The 22,089-nt window shown below is 49.9% G+C and overlaps 6 protein-coding genes across 6 annotated transcripts; 3 read left to right on the top strand and 3 right to left on the bottom strand.

Moving 5' to 3' along the window:
* Nucleotides 1–891: 891 nt before the first annotated feature.
* Nucleotides 892–2,462, top strand: N7469_002256 (WD40 repeat-like protein; the record flags this gene model as incomplete). The annotated part of the gene is made up of 2 exons (XM_056641176.1): nucleotides 892–1,473; nucleotides 1,527–2,462. The coding sequence occupies 2 exons, from the start codon at nucleotides 892–894 to the stop codon at nucleotides 2,460–2,462; spliced, it is 1,518 nt and encodes a 505-aa protein (XP_056503670.1).
* Nucleotides 2,463–2,867, top strand: N7469_002255 (uncharacterized protein; the record flags this gene model as incomplete). The annotated part of the gene is made up of 2 exons (XM_056641175.1): nucleotides 2,463–2,571; nucleotides 2,632–2,867. The coding sequence occupies 2 exons, from the start codon at nucleotides 2,463–2,465 to the stop codon at nucleotides 2,865–2,867; spliced, it is 345 nt and encodes a 114-aa protein (XP_056503669.1).
* Nucleotides 2,868–2,881: 14 nt separating this feature from the next.
* On the top strand, nucleotides 2,882–5,492 carry N7469_002254 (WD40 repeat domain-containing protein; the record flags this gene model as incomplete). Its single annotated transcript, XM_056641174.1, has 4 exons — nucleotides 2,882–2,973; nucleotides 3,030–3,501; nucleotides 3,565–4,951; nucleotides 5,062–5,492. The coding sequence occupies 4 exons, from the start codon at nucleotides 2,882–2,884 to the stop codon at nucleotides 5,490–5,492; spliced, it is 2,382 nt and encodes a 793-aa protein (XP_056503668.1).
* Nucleotides 5,493–5,960: 468 nt separating this feature from the next.
* Nucleotides 5,961–6,692, bottom strand: N7469_002253 (uncharacterized protein; the record flags this gene model as incomplete). The annotated part of the gene is made up of 1 exon (XM_056641173.1): nucleotides 5,961–6,692. One exon carries the CDS (start codon nucleotides 6,690–6,692, stop codon nucleotides 5,961–5,963), a length of 732 nt encoding a protein of 243 aa, XP_056503667.1.
* A 1,171-nt stretch (nucleotides 6,693–7,863) lies between these two features.
* N7469_002252 (uncharacterized protein) lies at nucleotides 7,864–9,308 on the bottom strand (the record flags this gene model as incomplete). Its single annotated transcript, XM_056641172.1, has 3 exons — nucleotides 7,864–8,391; nucleotides 8,449–8,704; nucleotides 8,761–9,308. The coding sequence occupies 3 exons, from the start codon at nucleotides 9,306–9,308 to the stop codon at nucleotides 7,864–7,866; spliced, it is 1,332 nt and encodes a 443-aa protein (XP_056503666.1).
* An 8,989-nt stretch (nucleotides 9,309–18,297) lies between these two features.
* N7469_002251 (uncharacterized protein) lies at nucleotides 18,298–21,231 on the bottom strand (the record flags this gene model as incomplete). The annotated part of the gene is made up of 5 exons (XM_056641171.1): nucleotides 18,298–19,212; nucleotides 19,358–19,842; nucleotides 20,013–20,081; nucleotides 20,123–21,042; nucleotides 21,143–21,231. The coding sequence occupies 5 exons, from the start codon at nucleotides 21,229–21,231 to the stop codon at nucleotides 18,298–18,300; spliced, it is 2,478 nt and encodes an 825-aa protein (XP_056503665.1).
* Between the last annotated feature and the right edge of the window lie 858 nt (nucleotides 21,232–22,089).

Below are 22,089 nucleotides of genomic sequence, written 5' to 3'. Positions count from 1 at the left end.
CTCTGTGGGTTTGATATGAATATTTCTGCAAATTTCAAGCGGATCATATTGAAGGCGTTTAAGTACGACCTGAATTAGATTACGGTTAGTGTGTCCCATTCGAGACGAAGGCGGATTGAAGAGAGCCTTCATCAAGATGTTTCTTCGGTATATCTTGAATGTTGACAAGACAAAGTCTGGTAGGTCGCGGCGTCGTACCAGCCGATGAGCCTGAATAGCGATGAAGAAATCCCACTTAGAGGGGCTCGAACATCCAGCCTCTGAAAACTCATATAACTTACATACCGCATGATCATTACAGTTGGAGCTCCTCTTTTTCGTGCCGAGAACCCCAGCATAGCAGTACCGACAGGCTGGTACCCGCCCACTCGATACTTCCACATAAAGTGTGCATTGTGGGAATCACGATCCGATTTTGCGCTCGGTTTGGACAAACTCATGCATCTTGCAGATAATGATCGGCTGCTGCTCCTCACATCAATCGAATCATAACATCTCACCCTCAATATCTCCACCTTTCATACACAAATTAGCGTACGATGACGCAAAGGCCAGAGATGAGTGCAGCCTTGCTAAATCTATCATTGGTCTAGGTTACTGTCAATGACCCGATGCTCCACGTTTGAGCTGAACTGTGGGCCTTTTTTTGAATCTCAATGGCGTGGAGGATGCGAATGGGGCTGGATACTGTCGCCCCCTTACGAACCATTACTCTTCACCGGAGAAGAATTTCCTGCGAATACCCAGGAATTTCAATTCGCCATCATCGCTTCGAGTAGATTTTCTGAATTTGGTAAACTTATCACCTTCACAGGTATGTAGTTTCATTGCCGTCGCTTGAATGTTGCTTATGTACTGGCATTCTGCAGAGGACACTTCAACTTCTGTAACATGGGATTGTCCAAAGTATTTCCTTGTCTGAAAAACAAGAAGGAGAAACAAAAGCTCCAAGCTCTACAAGACCAACAAAACCAGGAAGCCTCAGGAGGAAACGCCAATTCTTCATCCAATGGGCCTCCCACGCTCCCACCTGTCAATACCGTATCCAGCCAAGATGATAACCCCGGCATTCCTAAAAAAGATTCCCCGAACGCGAGCAAGGATCCCAAGAGATCCATCTCCCGCAAAGTGTGGAATCAGGCCTTCGATGAAATTGCAAGAGACGACGGTACCAAAAAGTTAGCCGAGACGTACGCCAAGGTTATCATGAAGTCCCGCAATAAAGATGCTGACGAGCCTGCTTCCGATGATGAAGACATCGACGGGATCATGAACGACCCAGATGAACGGGACAAGATCATGAGAGAGGCCCTTGAAGCTGGACAGAGGAGGGTGTATAAATCCACGGCCGTATCAAATGCAGCGGGAGATGTTGCTAACTTCGTTCTCAAGTTCAAGGGCGTTATCGATCTTGCGGTCGGGAATATACCACAGACTGCTCTCCCGTGGGCTGGTGTTTCCATTGGTCTATCGGTAGGCGAAATAACTGCATTATTACTCATGATTATTAGCTAACTTCGAATCAGTTCATGGTGAATCCTGCCAAAGCATCCCGGGACAACCTGGACGGTCTTGGTCATGTTACCTCAAGGATGAATTGGTACTGTGGTATGACAAACCGTCTTCTGGATCCGAAGTATATCGACATTGTGGGTGACAAGTCCTATGATGACATACTACGAAAGCTCGAGGGGCGTATTGTAGAAATGTACAAGCAACTTCTGCTATACCAGATGAAGAGTGTCTGTGCATACTTTGGAAATCAAGGCTGGAGATGGGTCCGCAATCTGATCAACCTTGACGCCTGGGATGCTCAACTGGAGGGGATTATAGCTGCCGAGAAGGCCGTTAAAGCGGACTCGGAGCAATACCACAACGCTTTAGGACAGGACATGATGGGTAAGCTTGTCACCGACGGCGAAGAAACCCAGAAGATTCTTGGAAGCTTCCATCAGAGCTTCAAGGACTTTATGGAAAGTCAAGCACAGAGGCAAATGGATATGGATGATGATAAGTGCCTGAGAAGTCTCTACAAGGTTGATCCTCAGGGTCAGATCGTAACCATTGAGGGCAAAAAGGAAAAGCTATTCCCTGCGGCATACAAGTGGATTCTCGACACGAAGGAATATAAGTCGCTAACTGACTGGGGTTGTCGTGACAATTCATCACCCCGTGTTCTATGGGTGAATGGCCCAGCTGGTACTGGCAAGACAATGCTGTTGCTGGGTATTATCTCTCAAATCTATGATCGGCCATCTAATTTGTCCCCTGGTATTTCATACTTCTTCTGTGATGCTCAAGAGGAAGAAAACAGTGCCATGGATGCTCTTCGCTCGATGGTCTGGCTACTTTTGATCCAGCAGCCCCATCTCCTATCCTACGTGACCGAAGACCACAAACGAAAGGGCCTTGATATGTTCAACGGATCGAATGCCTTCTTCCTCTCGAAGACATTTATCTGAATGTTGAAGGATGAAAACCTTTCCCCGGTATATTTAGCCTGGGATGCCCTCGACGAGTGCGCTCCTGGGAAGCCCGGTGTTAATAATCTTCTGGAAGTCATTTCTGAAAGTTTGAACATTACGGGCTAATCCGCTGGAAAGGTCAAATGGATCGTTTCTAGTCGACCAGAGGTTGAAGTCAACAAAAGACTGGGCCGTAACAACGGAAGTGTCGTTGAGCTTGATGTGCAGAATCACGTGGAGCCCGTGAACGCTTACATTGCCCACAAGCTATCCGAACTTCAACAGAATCTGTTGTACAAGCAAGAGGATATAGCAGGTATGGAAGCCGAAATCCGTGAACGGGCACAAAACACATATCTATGGTGGCCCTCGCTTTCAGAGACATTTTCGAAGACAGATTGAGTCCACGACAAGCTATGAACAAAATCAAAGAAAGCCCCGATGACATATTTGCTCTGTACGACAGAATGATGGCTCGCATTGACCAGCAAAATGAGCAAGACAAAGGGTACTGCAAAGATCTACTGGCAGCAGTATGCTTTGCTTCCCGACCACTGTCCAAAGAGGAAGCACATGTTCTTGCTGGTCTTCCTTCAACGTTGGAATCGATGAAATCCTTCTGTTCTGTGGCTCTTTCTTGATTGTTCGCGATGGAACTATCTATATGCTTCACAACACCACCCGTGAGCATCTTCGGAAATACTTTGCCTCTAGTGAAGATGACATTCATTTCCAAATGTTTAGCCGCTCTATCGCTGCGATGTCTAAGGACTTGAGATATAACATGTATAGCCTCAATCCCGGCTCTGAATCAGCACATATCGGACCCATGAAGGATGATGCTTTAACTTCCATCAAATATCCCTGCGAGTTTTGGGTTGCTCACCTACGGGAGCGTTCAGAGATATTGGCTGATAATGGTGCCGTGCTTGGCTTCCTGGAGGTCCATTTCCTCCACTGGCTCGAGAGCCTCAGTCTGATGCACAAAGTTCCGAGTATATTCCCGGCTATCAACGACCTTTTATCAAAGGCAGAGGTGAGCTTACCTAGTATCGGAAGGAACCATATGAGTAGATCAAGGCTAACTAACTGACTCTAGTCGTCATCGTCTGAAAATTCAAAGCTGGCCAGCTTTTTGCGAGATGCCAAGAGGTTTATCATGCGACACTTGACAATGATAACAGAAACACCATTGCAGGTATACTCATCAGCACTTTCATTCAGCCCTGCTAAAAGCGAAGTGCGAAAGAAGTTCTGGGAACAGAGATCTATTGTCCAAGATCGAACTTTTATAGGGGGTTTCGCCAATCAAACAGACGAGTGGGTTATGTGCTTGCAGACACTCGATGTTGGGAAGAGAAATTACGATGTGGTCTTCTCCCCTAATGATAAGCTATTCGCGACTGTCTCAGAAATTGTTTACATCTGGGACGCGGCCACCGGTATCCGACTTCAGGAATTTCATATTGACGGCGGATGCAAGACCCATATTGCCTTCTCAGCGGACAGCGAGACACTCACTTTGGCTTCACCAAACGAGGTGCAAGTGATGGATGCTTTGACTGGGGCATGCAGGGAAACATTCAAGCCTGACTGCTCAGTAGACCTCATAGTGTGTTCCCCGGATGGGAAATTACTTGTTCTTGCAGCTGGAATCACGATCAAAATTTTTGATTGCTCTACTTGGACCTTGAAACACACACTTGAAGAACATACCCAGCCCATTGTTTACATGAAGTTTTTGTCTGACTCCAAAATTTTTGCATCTATTTCAAGTGATAAATCTTTGAGGCTATGGAACTCCAGCAAATGGACTTGTAGTCATGATTTTGAATTACTCGAAATTCCCACTGCCCTATACTTTTCGCCAAACAGCCAATTTATCGCATTCATGTTTCCATGTACTGCCTATGTTGGTAACAAGCAAACTGGAGAGGGTGCGGAAGTCAAAGAAACTCGGTGGATGACTTTATTGATTGAAAGTGGAAAATGGGACGACAGACTTTTGGCCGAATATCGCCCAGGTTGTATGGCATTCGCACCTGAAGACAAAATCATCGCCTTCGCATCAGCTGATTACAATCTTTTGGGAATTTACGATGTTTTATATAACGCCGATGTCAGTACATTCTCCCACGGGGATCTACCAGATTGCATGGCATTTTCTAATGATAGTCGGACACTGGTGTCGGTTTCCTCTGACGGATTAGCGAAAATATGGGAAGTCTCTTGTGAGCCGCAGCTCATCGGTGACCTTGATTTCGACGAAGAATTCGAAGAACCCGAATTTCCCGATGGCCACGAGGGTGAAGTGACCGCATCGCAAATTTCGCCGAAGGGCAAGTTTCTTGCAACCGGAGGCGTGAACTCGGAAGTAAGAATCGGGGATCCCGTAAGCAAGGAAATGCAGCGCAGACTGAGAGTGCCCGGCAAGACTAGCCATCTTGCTTGGTCTCCGGATGGAAATCTCCTGGCAGCAGTAGCGGGTACTGAGAGAGGACCGGAAATAGGCGTCTGGGATGTGGAGAGAGTGACTTTTCCGTGCACTGGAGAGCACCTCAGAATAAGATTCCAAGATGTGATATTCCGACACTAGCATTCGAGTTCTCGCCAAATGGCACTGAGATTGTTTTCACTGCAGAACATGGCACAACGCACCTTTGCGATATTGGATCTGCGGACAATGCACGCCATTTCGAATTGAAGGGCTACGACGCTCCCATTTCGCAATTCTCTTTCAGCAATGATGGCAAGACTTTGGCCACTCGCGCAAAGTTTGAAGGGGCACAGGTCTGGGACCTCGCTACTAGGACATGCAAGGCGACTTTGGTTGAACGGAATGAAGACAATGAGGAAGTGACCTGCCAGAGAAAAGGTATCGAAGATGTCCGCAGGCACCTAGCAGACCTTTCCCGCCGATGGGAGGCTATTGACACGGAAGCAGATGAGAGACTCGAACGTGACCCAACTCACAACCTAGAAGAGCAGGGACAGAAGACGTTGCGGGCTCGACGTTTGCAGAGATAAGGGAAGTATAACGGAGTGGAGGAGGGCTGAAGATGTGCAATCCCTTCATGTTTTCTCTCAACGATGTACGGCGGTATTTCTCGTGGGTGCAATGAATACCTTGGGATGGCACCTTGCCTCAATATAATTGCTTTTTGATATTGTACATGAAGGTAAATTTAGCTTAGAGAAGACCATTTCGTGGCAAAAATGTCGGAAGAGACTTCTCCATCCATATATGGCCACCTGCCATCCAGACATGAAATTCACACGGACTGTTCAAACTTTAATCAGATGCTGAGTACAAACAAAACCGGCCGTGTAACAACTTCTCCGTCCTCGAAGCAATATCAGATCAATCCCATGTCGAAAAGGGCTAATTCAGTGAATACCTTGACTATTTGAATTATCATTGGTAGTTCAATATGTAGAGATAATTGGACATAAATACCCCCGGCGAAAAGTAAGACACCTCAGTAAAGAACAAGTCTATCGATGAGTGATTGGCTTATGCGTGGATGTGGCGCGGGCCTGAGAAACTTCCAGAACCTGAACCAGAATGGAGTGTTTCATCCTGCTAGACCCCTCAAGCTGAAGGGATAGTTTGGTTACAGCCACCCAAGATCCTCCTTTCATTTGTCGTAGCATGGAGGCAACGGGGTCGCACGCGGGGTCTAAGGCTGTGTCAAGCTCTATGTAGAAATTCCCCGGATCGATCAACGCATAGACCCAAATGAATCCGATCGCGTACTCAAAGCAGGCCGGGCTGGCATTCCAAGATGACACAAGTGTGTTGAAAAGGGGTCCCATGGTGGTTGCTGGGAGGCCGATGCAAATATATTTTGCGTCGTGGCTGTGCGCCGTTCGTTTCCCCCGATCAATCATCTCGATTTCATCTGTCGACCGCGGATCAATGACGACCGAATCCGAGATCCAGTATTCGGTGGACCAGTCGTAGAAGAGCGGAAAGCTTTTCCTGGCCAGATAGTTTTCAAGGAGAAGCACGCTTTCCTTGACCTTGGAAGGTTTCTTCCATTTTGGGAGGCCAAGGAGAATGATCTTCATATCCGTCAAACTGTCTTTATGAATCAAACCGACCTGATACTGCTCCGGTTTCAGACGTGTCAGGTATGCTGGGGGCTGTACAACGACATTGCCATTCTCGATCAGAACGAATTCGCGGGCCCGGTCAGGCCTGTTGCACGGATGATCCTGTAGCATGAGGGTGGACTGTAAGAGAATATTGATGCTCTGGCCGCAGAGCTTCGACTGATCCCATTTCCAGACAAGTTCCTCAGTTTTCGAATACAGGGAAGGGAGCCTATTCTGTCGACAAAAGAGGGTCGTGGTTTTACTAGTGCACTCGAGGAATATTCAGCACCCCATATGCTTGTTTTCAACCATGTTTGCATGGCTCTACACGACCTTACTAATTCCAAATCGCATATGTTCCGTACTTTCCATAGTATTCAAAATCAACACTCTCAGGTACTCAATTGGCTATGCACGTACTAGTCCGTACTGTAACGACAACGTTCCAACACCATCTAATCTACTCCTCCGGGGTCTAGCGCTGAATGGTGGCTGCTCAGATGATGTTCAGTCAAGGTCCCAGCTGACTTGGCCCAGTATTGCGGGCGTCATCTTGCAGTGAGCAAAAATATTCTTTGTCGCGGGGATACCCTTGATTATGCGAATTGAGCGGCTGAAAGTGTGTTTTCGATAGCTCCGCGCCATGTGCTCGAGCTTTCCCATGGCGTCATTCAAGATTGGCAGTTGATCCATGCGCCTTTGAGAGGGTCGGTCAAGACTTTCCAGGACTACTTCCCTGACACGTTACCCACTACATCTATCTCCATATTCTCAGTCGCCAGGTGCTAAGGTTGTTAACGCTCTGGTTGGCTAACATGCGATTGACATGCTTCGGCAAGCTTCCGCTGCTGCCGCCGTTGGTGAGGGGTTTTTCATAGGGTCTATCGAATTTGTCTGAGACTACAAGTCCATGGATATTAAAATCGCGCTTCCTGACCTTCGACGCATATTTTTTACTATGGAAAAAGCTCGAAGTAACTAATCATCCAGGGGGTTGCTAAGGCCAATGTTTAAATACTTTGATCTTTCTAACGTGATAGGTTTCCCAAAGTCGTATAAATGAAGTAACCCTAATCACATTTCTCACGCGGCCAAGTCTATACCAATCAGTGTGCCTTGAACCCTGCGTATATCCACTATTGGGGGTTATACTGTGCTCTTCAACTGCTTCGCCAAAGCGTCATCCACCGACTTTGCCAGATCCTGGGTGGTTTTTCTCCCACCATCGAGAACAGAAGATCCAGCTGTCATCAAAACTCGCTCTGGCCGCTCGACGCTCATATACCGGTTTGTGCGCTTTTTATGGGCACAGCGGAAGGTCTGAAAAAATGTCAGCAAATTTTAAAACCTCAGATTTGGTGAACGTCAGACCTACCCTGGTTTGCTTGAGAATTCCTTCCAGCTGATTCTTCACTTCAACATCTCCAGCACGCTCGGCTTCTTCGCGGAAACCGTGTCTCTTGACTGACTCAATAAACTCCCTCTGCGCGGCAGGGATGTAGTTTAACATCGACTCGTGGTTGAGGAAGTTCTCGAATCCAAAAAAGCCATCTAGAAGATTGAACAAGATTAAATGACCTCCAGACAGGCCATCATACTCTTTATACTTCCCATCCACGACCTTACCAGCAGCCCAGCCATGGAAGCCTTGGATATAGCCCACAAAGACGCTGTGCGGGATCTTCGAGCTCACGACTGTCTCGTAGTATACGCGCATCGTGTTGCGAAGATGCAAGTTGACCTGCGAGAGATGTTGACTACAATGCTGCTTTTGGCCCCTCTCAAAAGCAGCAATGGCCTGGACCAGGTGGTAGTAAACTGGTAGAGACTTTCGAAGTTATTAGCATAGCTCTTCCTGATGACTATTTATGAATACATTGCGTACCTCTTTCTCGGTTGCGGTAAATGCGTAGAGCAGGTTGTACTCTGCTGAAGGGATAGGCTCGGCCATTCCATTGTTCAGTTTGTATACGAGTTTCCAGTTTCTGTCAAAATTGCAATGGAAATTCGATGTGAGGTTACCACCCTCAGAGCTAACCCCATAACGACGCTGGAGGAAACTCCACGGGGTTTCAAGCTCTGGTGGGAAGTCGATGATCTTCTCCTCTTGTGCAACCTTCACTATGGGCACGGTTCCCCATCTGTCATTCCTTGTTAGCTGCAAGAATTATATGGTGCATGCCGGGGTGAATCTTACCTGAACCCATGGCGCAGATTGGCGATGCAAGCAAAGAACCCATTACATGCAACGCCTTGCAAGACGGGCGAGTCGGCTTGATTGGTGATGTTAAAGACAGACTGGACAGCCTCAAGGTTGATTCTCTCCTTGAGGAGCCTCTGCATACGTGTACGACATTCCAATCGTCGACTTTGATTTATTTCATTGTTTGTGGAAACGTTGTCGACGGGTATCAAGGCCGCCAATTCTTGAAAGATATCGTGATATGGTTGAAGGGCTTTGGGCCAAGTGTCTCTGTGGGTTGCTCTGGGAGGCCATGAGCCGGCACCATCCACTTCAATCATTCTCTGCAAGGCCTTTGTTGTTTCATGGCTCTCGCGGCTCTTTTTGACTCGAGAGGTATAATCCTGGCGTGGGGTTGGCCTGATGGTAAGAGAGCCAACAATAGACGGAATATTTCTCACGTATATCACAGGCGTCATGGTACGTAAGCGAAGCACCATACCCTGAAGTAATCCAAGGATAAAGGTGAATGTCGAAGACAGATATTGGATTATCAAAGCCATTGTCTTGAATTCTTCTGAAGTTTTGTATGCTAGATTTGACTTGGGATGAACCTTGATTATTGCTGCTTTATATAGCTAATTTTGAGGCATTTGCCACTCGGTTTGGGCTACAAATTGAAGTGAGACCGATCTGTCTCTTACATCAGTAAACACTTTTACCATCTGCATGAAGACAAAAGTGTAATTGTCAATTACCTTTCGTCGCGATTCGCATCGCGGCTTCGTGAACTTCAGGGCTAATGTGAAACCTTGGAAAAAAACTCCCGCGAGACTTCCGAGTAACTGACCGTCACTTGAGCTGGGAACATGCCTGCGTCATACAGTTGAGACTGCATGATAAGGGGTCATAGAAGGTGATATCGGGAACTGTCTCCGGCGTTCCTTCTTTTCTGGGACATTGGAATCTCCACCTAAAGATATCTTATAGGACTGCATCGTTCCTGCTTCGCCTTGTCTTATCCTACATGGGGACCAACTTTTCGGGTCTGTCAACAGAGTTCTCTGGTTTTCTTCTATGGTCTGCAGACCTTAGTGCGAGCGTAAGGCAAGGGCTCATTTGGTCGTGTTTCAAGCTGACTGGCTGGTAATAGCCGTATTCCATCGTTGCTTTAAAATCTCTTATTTGACAACCGGAAATTACTTGTAGATTCCATTGCAGTGAACGAATATCTCTCATAAATGCGATGACCTTCCTTAGTTGTAAGCTCACGAAGCAACGTATCATCAGTTTGATGTGTCATTTCACATGCCCCCACAAACTTTGGATGTCAGTTTTGAGAAAAGCTTAAAGAAGGAAATGGCGAGGAAAGAAAGCACCAGATGTTAATGGAGGGTCGACGTGACAATAACTGGCGGCAACTAATAAACGTGGTAGTCGATCATTTCCCATTCTGTATTGGGTGTCTACCTAGTGATCGATAATGGTGTGTAGCATGGCAAGTATCCAGTGCTGCTATATGCGCCTAGCCGGAAATGGCGTGTTGGCTCGAGTTCTTCATGAAAGCAATCATATTAGGTAGTTCGCTGGAGGCTTTAGCCGGAGATTTTCCGTGGAATTGCCGATCTATTATTCGCCCACAAGTGTTCAGTTTTACCCAAGACCTGGGCTGAAACTCTTCAGAAGCATGTTGTGTAACCCCTGCTGATGTTCTTTTTCTCCAGGCCTATGGTAATGGAGAAATGTCATGGATGTGGAGAAGTAGACCGCCTGTTGAACGATCGATCATTACCACATCGGGGATTGCCCAACACTTGTGAAGTTCGAGCCGGTCCTCAGTTATGGCCTCCTCGGCGAAAGCGTGGCTGACGGGTTTTCGCTTTTCTGTAAAGCAAATCATTCGTTAGATTGATGGTCGGCTAACAAGGTCTGTCTGTTGAGGTTCGTGTTGATGGTTGTTTACCTTCTTTGCATTGCTGGTCTTCCCAGACCTGCATGGCCTCGACAGAGCCACCACTCGCAATGATTGTATGAGAGAGCTTGCCCTCGTGCTTCTTCTCACCGTACACCTGTTGGTGAGCGTTTTTGGATTCATCTATTAGGAAAATACAGTCAGTATTATTCGTGCTACACACACACACACACACAATTCATTAACGCCCGGCGGCGGAGCCGAGAGGGCAACTATCGCTAATCTACCAATACATGCATTTTTGGGTATATGCCGTGTCTCCTTGGAGCCCATACAGTGCTTCCTTCCGTATTTGACATTTCAGTTTCCAATCTCATGGTCGGTCCCTGTGGGTTAGTATTGGTTAGTAGACTGGCTTGAAGGCGTTTCTTCAAGTGTTCAACATCCTATTTTCGGCAATTGAAGCGCGTCTACCGTCGATCACAAGGTGTTGAAGTTAGTAAGGTGAGGTATTCTATCAGCTCGTCGGCAGGTCTAGGTGGCCTCAAGTCGGCCCGTGGCGATGGCGAATCGTATTGATGCTCGCACTGCTTCCAAATTCGGTTTCCACTTCTGATCATCGGAGGGTGACTTCCCTCCCAAGAAGAAGGACAAGTTCCCTCGGTGTGTATCGGTGCATTGTAACATATCCGACCGGTGTGTGGTCCAATTCCGACATCGAAAGAGAAAGTGGTCCACCGTTTCTCCTGCTTGTCCACATGCACATTGATCTGTCTCGGCGGCATTGATACGAAAGAGATATCCATTGAGTCTTGCCATACCCGTGCGGAGCTGGGCCAACACGCTGGCTTCTTTCCACGATAATCGATCATACAGCCGTCGCGTGTGTTTTCCTGGAAGTGCGGCATCCACTCGTCTGGAATGTCTTCCTATGTTCTCGGGTAGCTCACTGCTGAGGGCAGCTTGAGACCGCGCTATATTCAGGGTGGTTGATTTCATCCTAGGGACCTGTTTTTGCGGAACGGCATCTTCTTGTGTTGCGGCTCTGGCCTGTTCTTTCGCCAGACCTAGAAGTTTGTTGTCTTCACTTGTAGGAATCCACCGGACGCTGACCCGGTTTCCATTTTTCTGCAGTTTTGTCATCAGCTTGTAGATTTGGCAGACAAATTCCTGACCCGACTGTTGTTGCGGATTCTTCAGCGTGAGAGCTGCCGCTTTGTTACTCGTGATCAGTGTAATCCTAAAATCTTTCAGTCCCACGAGTGTCTTCAATGTGTGTGCCATTGCCGCGAGCTCCGCAGAAAATGGATTTTGCTCTGTTCTCGCACTCAACGTGACAGACAAGGTCTTCAGTCTCACTTTCCGCTGGCGTGGTGGTTGTTTCTCGATCGCCACTCCAAACCCGACCAGTTCATTCCGCGCCGAGCTGCTAAACGCTATCTGCATTGATCCGCCCGGCACAGTTGATCCCTCTGAGATGATACCATAATCCTTTTGCACGCGTGTTTCCCACGGTGCTAGTGTAAACGGATTAATGGTTTCCAGCGATTCCATATCGATGTTTTTCAGCGCGTCTGCTACCTGGTACAGTGGCGAGCGGTGGTATCTCCTGAATTTCCTGATCCGATCTGTGCTTCTGCGCAGAGGATTGGTTTCTGGCAGTGTGTGGAGGTCTGCCCACATCTTCACGGCTCGTCTCCAGAATCGGTGTCGTGTCGTGGCGATGTGTGCCTCGGCCTCCGCTACGCTAGTCGCAACAGTGAGGAACGTGCCCACGATTGCTTGCGCTCCTACCCTTTGCACCCGGTTAATCGGTCCCATGTTTTGATTCCTGAAGGCGTGCATCCAAACATTCGAGGCATAGTCCACCACTGGGGCGACTGTCGACGAGAACAGCTGCCGCGCTGTCGCTGGAGAGAGACCTCGGAGTCGTCGAAGTTCCATCGCTGCCTCCAGACCTTTGGACGCTGTCCGTGCAATATGCTCCTTGTACTTCAGTCTCGTGTCCATCAATACCCCAAGGATTTTGACCTTGTTTTGGGGCTCGACTGTCTGGTCCTTGACAGTGAACGGCTCTTGGTCCACTCTGCGAGCCTTGGGTGCGAAGTGTATAATCGCCGTTTTGTCTGCTTCAAAAGTTGCTCCGCTCCTCTTCTCCCAGTCGAGCGCTTCATTGATGATTTCTGCGATACCTTCCCGATTACTCTGCGCGGTTGGTCCTGATACCCACGCGATAAAATCATCCACAAAGGCTATTGCTCCTCCCTGGCTGTCGATCGGCCTCTGTACAAGGTCTGCGTTGAAGAAGAGAAATAGGATCGGAGACAGGGGCGAGCCCTGAGGCAGTCCAGCCTGTGGCAGCTCCTGAACCCCCGACAGTTGGCTATTGATTTGAATGGTGGCCGTTCGTTCCGAGCAGAACGCTTCAACCCAGCGGAGAAGGCCCTCCGGTATGCCTCGTGCCTTCATCCTTTGGAGCAGTCGCTCTTTGCACACCCCATTGTAGGCACCTTTGACATCGAAGCTGATCAGGCTCAGCACTCGCCGCCCTCGCCATGCTGCGTAGATTTGCTCCTGTAAGAGCAAGAGTGCCTGCTCCGCGGACCGCTGCTTTCGGGCCCCGAAGTGGCTGGTCGGGAGCAGGCCGTGGGTCTCGACCGCGTGCGAGATTCTTTCTGCTACCACCGATTCCAGGATCTTGCCCAATGTTGCGAGCAGTGAGATCGGCCTCCATGCCTTGGCAATGGTGTAGTCTTCTTTGTTCGGTTTTCTCAGCGGGATGATCTTTGCATGTCTCCACTGTTTCGGCAGCGTGCCTTCTTCCAGTGACGCCTGGAAGAGATCGAGGACCCGGTGTTTGACCGTGGGCCAGGTCATCTTCCACACTATGGCCGGTAAACCATCCTCGCCTGGTGCCTTCCAAGGCTTCGTTGCGAGCAACTGCCGCTCTACCTCTTCCATGGTGATGGCCGGCATCTCGACCGGCGCTCTTTGAGGTCTGGTTCCCTCATCATCAATGCTGTCCGGCAGCGGCGGGAAGAATTTGGTCAGTAGTTCTTCCGCCTGCTCTTCATGATTGCTGGTAACCGTTCCGTCTGCTTTGAGGAGCTGCGGCACCTTCCCGAAGGCTGCGTCTTCCCCTGATTTCAAATACTTGGCAGCTTTCCAGATGTTGTCGTTGTCGGCCAGGAACGCATTCCAGTGTTTCTTCTTTTGTTTTCGGATTGCGTCGTGGTATTGCTTCGCGGCGCTTGCGGCCATGTCTTCCAGCTGTGGCACCTTTCGTCCTGCCCGTCGTTCGGAGCGGGCGTGGTTTCTCCAATACGTGTATATCTGACGGAGTTGTGTCAGATCTGTCGTCCACCATCGCTTTGCGTGTGGTGACGGTTTGGCCCTCGGCGTCAAAGCACGCACCGCTTCCGAAACCGCGGACATGAGCCGATCGGTTTTCTGCTGCACGGAGCCTTCCCACTGGGTGTTGTATAAAGTCCTTCCAATTCGGGCATTGATCTCTTTCCATGGTGCGTTCTTCAGAAGCAGTCGCTCTGGCTGCGTTGGAGCTGTCCAAGGCGCATCAAAAACGGTCTCAATGGTAACGTGGTCCGAGCCGTGCTCCGTTCCATGGACCGCGCATTTGATCATCGAGTCCGTCAAGTTTTCCGAGGCGAGAACGAGATCGATCGTTGATTCACAGTCCCCAGAATATCCTCCGCCGTACCATGTCTTGGTGCCTCGTTTAAGCAAGCTGCTGAGTCCAAATTCATTCATCAGGTCGATGATTGGATCCGCTTCGCCTTGTCTGGCCAAGGACACATCGTCTCCTCCCCACAATTGATCATGGCGGTTAAAATCGCCCACGATTATGATCTCCACCACTGTTCCCGCGTCTTGCCGTACTTTCGTGATTGCTTTTCTGAGGTGATCGCATGCGTCGTCCAACGCAGAGGCAACCCCTCCCTCTACATAAACCGATGCTATAAAAATCAGTCGCTCGGGCAGCCGAATGACGGCCGCTGTCAGATCTGGCGACTCGATCCTCACTTGTTCCGCTTCCACCTCTCTGTTGACCCACAACATGCTTCGGATCGCCCATCTCCCTTCCCTCCACACTTTATGTACAGTGATATTCGAAATCAGTTTTACCTCGATATTCTCCGTTGTGATCTCGCGGCGCCCCGCTCTTCCATATTGGGTTAAGTTCCCTTCAAGCTATGTAGCCTTGATGAGTCATTATAAATTACCGTAACGGCGGTGTCTCACATGTGCTTTCCACCATCCGCACAGACCGCCTTGCTTCAAAGAGCGAACTGTCTATACAGCCAAACATACTGTACAAATAGCTTGGGCACAAAACCCTACGATTTACCACAATTCGAAATGCCATCCATGTTCTACATAGAGAAACAATCTCGAAAGCCAAGGCTCAGGCGATGTTTGAAAATCTAGACTCGCTTGATCCAGCTTGTAAAATCGCCCCTAGGCGTTACTTCGAAACTATTAAATATCTGATAACGCCGATTTGCCATGTCCCCTGTATCGTCGGCTTAGTCGGCACGCGTTCTGCTAGCTAATTATGCTATGGCCACCCATCTAACAATACTAGTCATCGACCGCTAAGGCCGGTCCAACCCAGCTGCTTCTACAAGTAAAAGGATTCTGCCACTTTGTTCCGTCTTCTCGGACACATAAAAGCGCCACTTCTCCCATCTTTTAGAACACAAATTGTACTATTTCCTCGCATCACCTCCAACTTGCCCTAGCGCATAGCGCACAACATCCAACTCACCACATCTCAGTCCGCGAAAAATGCTGGAAATAGCCCGTTTTATCCCACCACGATCTGGAGTATTAGGCCGCCAGGAGTTTGGTGATACTCGAGTGCCTCCTTTCTTTCAACCCTTGAGCCAAGACCAAAGCACCTACATTTGTCATTAACTACGAAATATCATATACAAGCCTCAATATGGACTATACAGAGAAGAGGAAGGCTTCTTTCTACGACCTCCCGCCGGAGATCTTGGAATCGATCGCGATGAATCTTTGCCTTCCTGATTACTTACATTTCCGTGCTCTTTGCCGTAAGACATGGTCTTTATTCGGCTTTTCGGTACCCATTTTGAAAAATATTCAGGCACTTGAAAATATTACTTCGGAAGTGCGGTGCGAAGATTGCCATTACATATCGCGAGGCCATATCTTATCCTACGCTTATCGAAAGAATGGTTTGATTCCAAAGATAGATGATCTGGTCCAGTCTGGAGCATCTCTGAAGCACATTCCCCGTGGCGACATGATCGAGCGCGCAGCTCGTTCGCCCAATTACAAAGTTCTTTTAAATTGGTTGATCGATCATGGTGCTTCTTTTCAAGATGTTCAAGGGGGCATCGATAGGCTCTGTTGCGAAGCATTCGAGCAGGGGGACTTTGAAAAATTTCGCTGGCTGTTCTCGAAAGGAGCGTCTTTGGATGTTTTAGCTGGAGTGGTATTCGATTTTTCTGGTTGTCATAGGGAAAGGTCACGTCAAGCTTGCCGTTCTCATCTGCTTGCGCTGAAAAGGGCTCTCAAAGAAGGAGCAACTCCTAATGGCTCTCACGAGGCAATGACAGCAACTTTAAAGTTACGTCGACGTAATGGACTCAATAACGCTTGGAGGAGACCGATCACCTAGATATATAGCTTGTGGTTGTTCGTAAGACAAGGCTTGAAACAAAGATCGCCCTTGCTACCGCCTACTGCGTTAGATGTATTTCCTTTATTACATTATATACTAACTCATTTACTGTTATTGAGACTTTAGTAAACTTCCCATTTTTCTGCTAGGGGTTGCAAACTTTTGCAACGACACTGTACAGTGCAAAGCCAAGAAACTGGCGGTATTTAGACCAACGAAAATGAAGCACATGCGAGACACGTAATTACGGTAATTTAACATGACTCATCGGGGCTACATAGATCAGAGGGACCTTAACCCAATGTGGAAAATCGGGGCGCTGTGAGATCGCAAGAGAGAATATCGAGATAAATCTGATTTCGAATATCACTGTATGCTAAAATGGCTGTGTTTGAATTTCCTGACTAGCTGTAGATTAGGTTTTTAGGAACCGATTTTCACCAGCCAGACCAAGTGATGCCATCAAAATCCTGAGTATTCACTGTCGAATGGCATTGAATCTCCGCGATAAGCTTAGCCACCGTGCCAATCACGATATCCAGGAAATGCTGTCATCTGCCAACCTACTAAATCTTAACGACTATCAGTGTCGTTCCAGATTCAATTAATTGCTGCAATTTAACTAACTATTACGGTAGACATGAACTGTACCGGCATATTGATAGTGGTGAATTGGTAGTGATGAATTGGTAGTGGATTGGTAGTGGTGAACTGGTGAATCGTCTAAAATCAAAATCAATATTGTAGCCCTTGAACAATATTATGAACAAAAACACCTGAGTAATTAAACATAGTCAGACAATGAGCGTTTTCATCGTTGAATACCAAGAGTATTTGAAAATTTTGGGCTGAGCAGAAATAAACATTGTTGAGCATAATTGATGGCGCGGTCATGCTGATGGAAATGAACACACATTTTGGCCATCAACTGCATTTGAACGACCGTACAGAGTGGGCAAACCTCACCATCTGGCAATTTTCACCAGGGTGCTTAATTCAAGTTAAACGGTTGTTTTTCGGTGAAACTCCGCGTTCTGCCTCGCTGCGAACCCTTGGTCACGTGGAGTAACTACTAATCGACTACGGTTTCAACATGGTATTTCGTACTCTCCGCCTACCTAGTAGGCTGTATAGACCCCCACTAAGCCTGTCGTACTGACAATACTCTCTTTGAATTTCATTAATAATCATCTGTACAGTCTCAGTATCCAACTCATTAACTAGAAGGTCGCTCTTGGATAAAGGATTAACGCAGTATAATAAGCATCAGAACTATCCATGAAGCTTGAACAGGAGGCAAGGGAAAACCGTGGGTAACGTAGGCGAGTAAACAGAAGAAGGGCGCGGGGAAGTCTTTAAATTAGATGCTGAACCCCGCCTGCAAGCGGCTGTGTGATTCAGAGGACATTAAAGCAACTTGAACCGGCCACCATGCCACGAAAAGCGCATAGAACAAAACAAGAATTGATGGAGCAAACTGATAGAAGGATTTCCCTGTGCTTGATTGTGGTCTATCGAAGAGATGATTGGGAAAGAAGGATCAGTGGGGTGGGAGTGGGACGGAGTGGATGGAAGAGATGTATATATATATATATATATGTATTATGTCGGGCTAGATTGTGGCATACCGAAGTAGATTGCCATATATGCAGAATTTGCTCAGAGAAAATGCACGGGAAGAGGGTAACGCAATGCAAGATGACATCGGGCCTTCCTTGCATACATAAAATGGTCTTTTGCCCTGGTTGTAGATTGTACCCAGTCCAAACAGGGCGCTATCTACCTACCTGCAACATATGTCTTGCAGCGAGTGGATATTCATGGCCAGGAGCAAAATCACACTAACTGGTCCAGCAAAATGGAGACCCGACTCTCCGACATGACACCAACGTCAATCCAGCGGTCCCTCTCACCCCCCACGACCTGTTCTTCTCCATCGGGCAGGGGGCCGTGTGGGTTTGCCGGAGGCTTATAGGAAGCCAATTTCCGGTATACCTCCTGCATCTGTTGCTCCCACGTCGGACGATCCATATCTGGCGGGGGGGGTGAATGCGCTCATCCCAATTAACGCCTCGGCTGCACGCCGGAACGACTCGTCCGCCCGTTCCATCATCGTTGTCAAATCCGGCGAGGACGGGGTGCTGGGTGGACTCGGCCTCGTGAACGCTGAGACCAAATCCCTCTCGACCTCCTCGACCCGTGTCTCCCACGGGCCAAGGTCAGTCCCGGGCACGGTTTCGCGCAGGAAGTCGACCAGCCCACCGACCATCTCGACCGCGCGGGAGGGATGCTCCGGCGAAAGGTCAGCACCGGATTGCCGGACTCTCAGGAATGAGTATCGTAAAGAGTTGCTGTCGCGGCTAGCCCGGGCCCCCCGGGCTTGTCGATCCACCAGAACCACCCAGCTCCCCGGGGGAAGATCCCCGAGTCGGACTCTGGACGGGTCATCGGCGGCGAACTTGTCGGCGAAGAATCCGGCGGGGATGGGTTTCACGCCCAATGAATCTGGCGATGGCCGGAGCGGCGATGGTAGCGGCGGTCTCCGGGGTGGAGACCAGCCGTGCTGGCGGCGGTGTTGCTCGCCGTCGTCCGCCGTGGACGCCAGCGACGGGAAAGCCCCATGATATGCCATTCGTAAAGGGGCCTTCTCGGGATCCGAATACGGTCCCAACGCCCGGAGGTAGTTCAAGAATCGGACGGCGACGTCCTCGGCGGTTAACCCGGTATTGTCCATTGAGTAGCAGGCGCTGTACCCGGGCCGAGCACGGTGGACATGGGCGTCTGCCGCTGCGTCGGGGATATCCTCGCGCTGGGGACCGAGGAACGTGAATAGACGGATCATGGGAAAGACTTGGGCGCCCGGAGAGGAAGCTGGATCCCGAATCTATCGTTGCGGGCGATGTGAGGCACTTGCGGCTGCGTAAGCCGGTCAAGAAGGCCGAGGTCGAATGGATGGTTTTCGGCCTGAGCCACGACCAGTCCTCTCCTCCTGATGCCCTCTCCCACAGCCGCAGAAGCCGCGAGCAGACACGAGTCGAGTCGTCATCGTTGTTCCGGTCCGGTCGCTGCAAGAAGCAGATCTGTTGAAGTCTGGTGGCTTGTGCCAGGGCCGCGGCGAGGTCAACCAAATCCGAGGCTCCCTCTTCCCCATCTCCCGCCCACGCATTGACGCAGACGCTGAGCGAAGACGCACCCCGAAGCTCAACTGATGCAATCGCGGCCGCAATCACACGAGGCGGCAGGCTCCCAAACATTACCAAATTGAGGTGGCGGTGCTCGGTATATGCCACGCGCAGAACATGGCTGGAGATCGTGGAGGTTCCAAGCCTGTCGGGCACTGCTTCGAGTCGCTGCCGCAGCTTCTCGCGGAACGGGACCAGCAGCTGTAGGTGAGCGAGCGCTTGTCTCTCGCGGGCAGGGGCGATGGGCTCCTGGGTGAGAACCAGCAGGTCATCAATTGTGTGATCCACGCCCGCGGGGACATTCTGCGGCGGCTCATCTACCGTCGCAGAGCCTACCGTATCAGACGGAAATCGGGGGGGAGGTTTGGGCCTGAATCTCGGGGGCAATTGCTGAAGGTCGGAAGTCTGTGGAGACGTTAGCAAATTGTGGTCGATATAGGTTCAGGTTCACCTGGAATAGCGCGACTCATCTATCGATGGTTCCAGATGCGCGCGAGAATACCTTCTGACGACGTTGGCGGTAGATCCTCCCGCTCCGGTGGCCAGATATCTAGAATCTCCCCGTCAGCACCTGCAACATCATCCGGATCACACTGGCCTGAACCGACGTACAATCCAAGGTTGCCGCATCCGCGACCGGCCTCTCCTCCAGTCGGAGGATAGCAGGGTGGTCTTCCAGACCCGACCAGCTGTAATACTTCCGTACCCACTGCGCCATCGACAACGGCACTCGAGGTCGCAGGCTCCCAAGTACAACATCCACCCTTTCCGGCTGGTCGTCTTCGACGGGGTCCCAGTCCATGTTCTCGTCGGGGTCCCAAACCGTGGCCATGTAGTGCGTCGGGAAGGCAGCAATGCCGTACTGGACATCGCGAGCGAGGTCGGAGATGTCGAGGACGACCAGGCCATATTCAGCGCAATCCGCCCGGAACACGGTCGATAGCGGCTGGAACTGGACGTCGCCGGGCCCGGTGGCATCAGCAGCGCGATCGTCGCGCAACAAGGCCAACAAAACGCATGTCGCTATGAAGGGAAACTGGCTGGGCGTATCGTCACGCCACGGCAGCGGGGCCTGTTGTTGCACTGGCACCCGACGCTCGAAACAGGGCACATACGGGGGCTGCGCGGTGTCCGGGATGCTGGGCCGCTCATGAACCGGCGGCTCATGGGGAGACCGGCGATACCAGCCCTCCGCGAGCGCTCTCTCCGCCTCAAGCGACGCGCGGTTGGCGGGATCTGAGAGAATGTCGATCAGCGCGAGGGCGTCGGTCGTCAGATGGTGCACGCGTGCGCCTGCTGCCTCTGCGCTGTTGTATTTGTCGTGGTGCTGGCGGTAGGCCACGGCCAGGGAGCGGCTGGCGCCGCCGGGACCGACATTGGCGACCACGGCGAAGAGGAAGGACCGGGGGGGGTCGGGAGTAAAGAGACCTGTAATCCCACGGCATTGTATCCCTCGAGGAGCTGGTGACGAAGAAAGAGAACAGGTGTCGGTCCCGTGGCGCGGTTCGGAGCAAAGGAGGGACTGGTCTTGGCTAAGGCCCGATCAGGGCACGTCAGGGCACGATCAAGGACGACATCGGCCATTGTGGCCACTCCACGAGGATAATCAAGGAAGTACAGCATCGAACCCACGTGCTATCGCTGAAACCTCGGGCAACGCAGCTATCACACTGCGTTTCCGTCTCGTCCTCCATCAATCGACTTAGTGGAAGTGTACGCATGATTTCGGCGGCGCTGGTCCGGACGACATACTCCTGATGGCATAGAAAAAAACATACCTGTGCAGAAGATTAATTATTGCTGATGTCTCTTTCCCCCGCAGCGCGATTGCCAATCTTGCAGTGACAAGACGAGTCGGGCCGTTAATTTCGATTTTCTCCTTCTGCTCCGAGATATGCTTTGAAACGGCAACCCATTCAATGCTTTCTGCTTCCGAACCAGGAAGTCTCCCTTTCCCGATCAGCCACGCGGTAACGTTGCAATTTGCTCTCATCTCCCCGCTTCACCCTGTCAGATCCAGAGCTAACGGTGAAAGTAACAGGACATTGCCATATTCCGACAGCTCTATTCTCTTGTCCACATCTATTCCGAACCTTGTCGGCATGATCCGTCCATGACACCAAATGAGTATCGCAGTATTCGACAAGGAGAAAGATCACATAAATGACCATCAAGAAAAACCACGGCTCTTTCCGCAGCAATATCAACCGAAGCTACCCCAGATCTCGCCACAGTCGATATACCATCCCTCCTCCGGTGTATCTTGACTTGGTGCAACTGCATGTCCGCTGGCCACTGGCTGTGTCCGTTCCAACAGCAAAGGCATACAACTGTGCATTGGAAGATATCCGTCTGCCACCGCAGCCGTTTTCTCTAGTAAGAACTGCTCCTGTTCCTGCGTATAACTGAGCTGACGCTTGCCTCATCTCTAGATCACCCATGGTCGATGTAAAGCTACTGCCATGGTAAGTATGTCCCGTCTTCTGACACTGGTCATGTTGCTGGTGTAGATAGGCAATGTTTCGGTCTTCATTAGACAATTCCCACCCTCAATCGAGATACGCCATCATGGCCGCTAT

This window comes from Penicillium citrinum, assembly GCF_028827155.1.
Source record: "Penicillium citrinum strain IBT 23319 chromosome Unknown utg000002l:1.0-3833315.0:1.0-3834789.0, whole genome shotgun sequence".
Lineage (NCBI taxonomy): Eukaryota > Fungi > Ascomycota > Eurotiomycetes > Eurotiales > Aspergillaceae > Penicillium > Penicillium citrinum.
The sequence above is the reverse complement of the archived record's forward strand: the minus strand, read 5'-3'. Positions and strand labels throughout refer to the sequence as shown.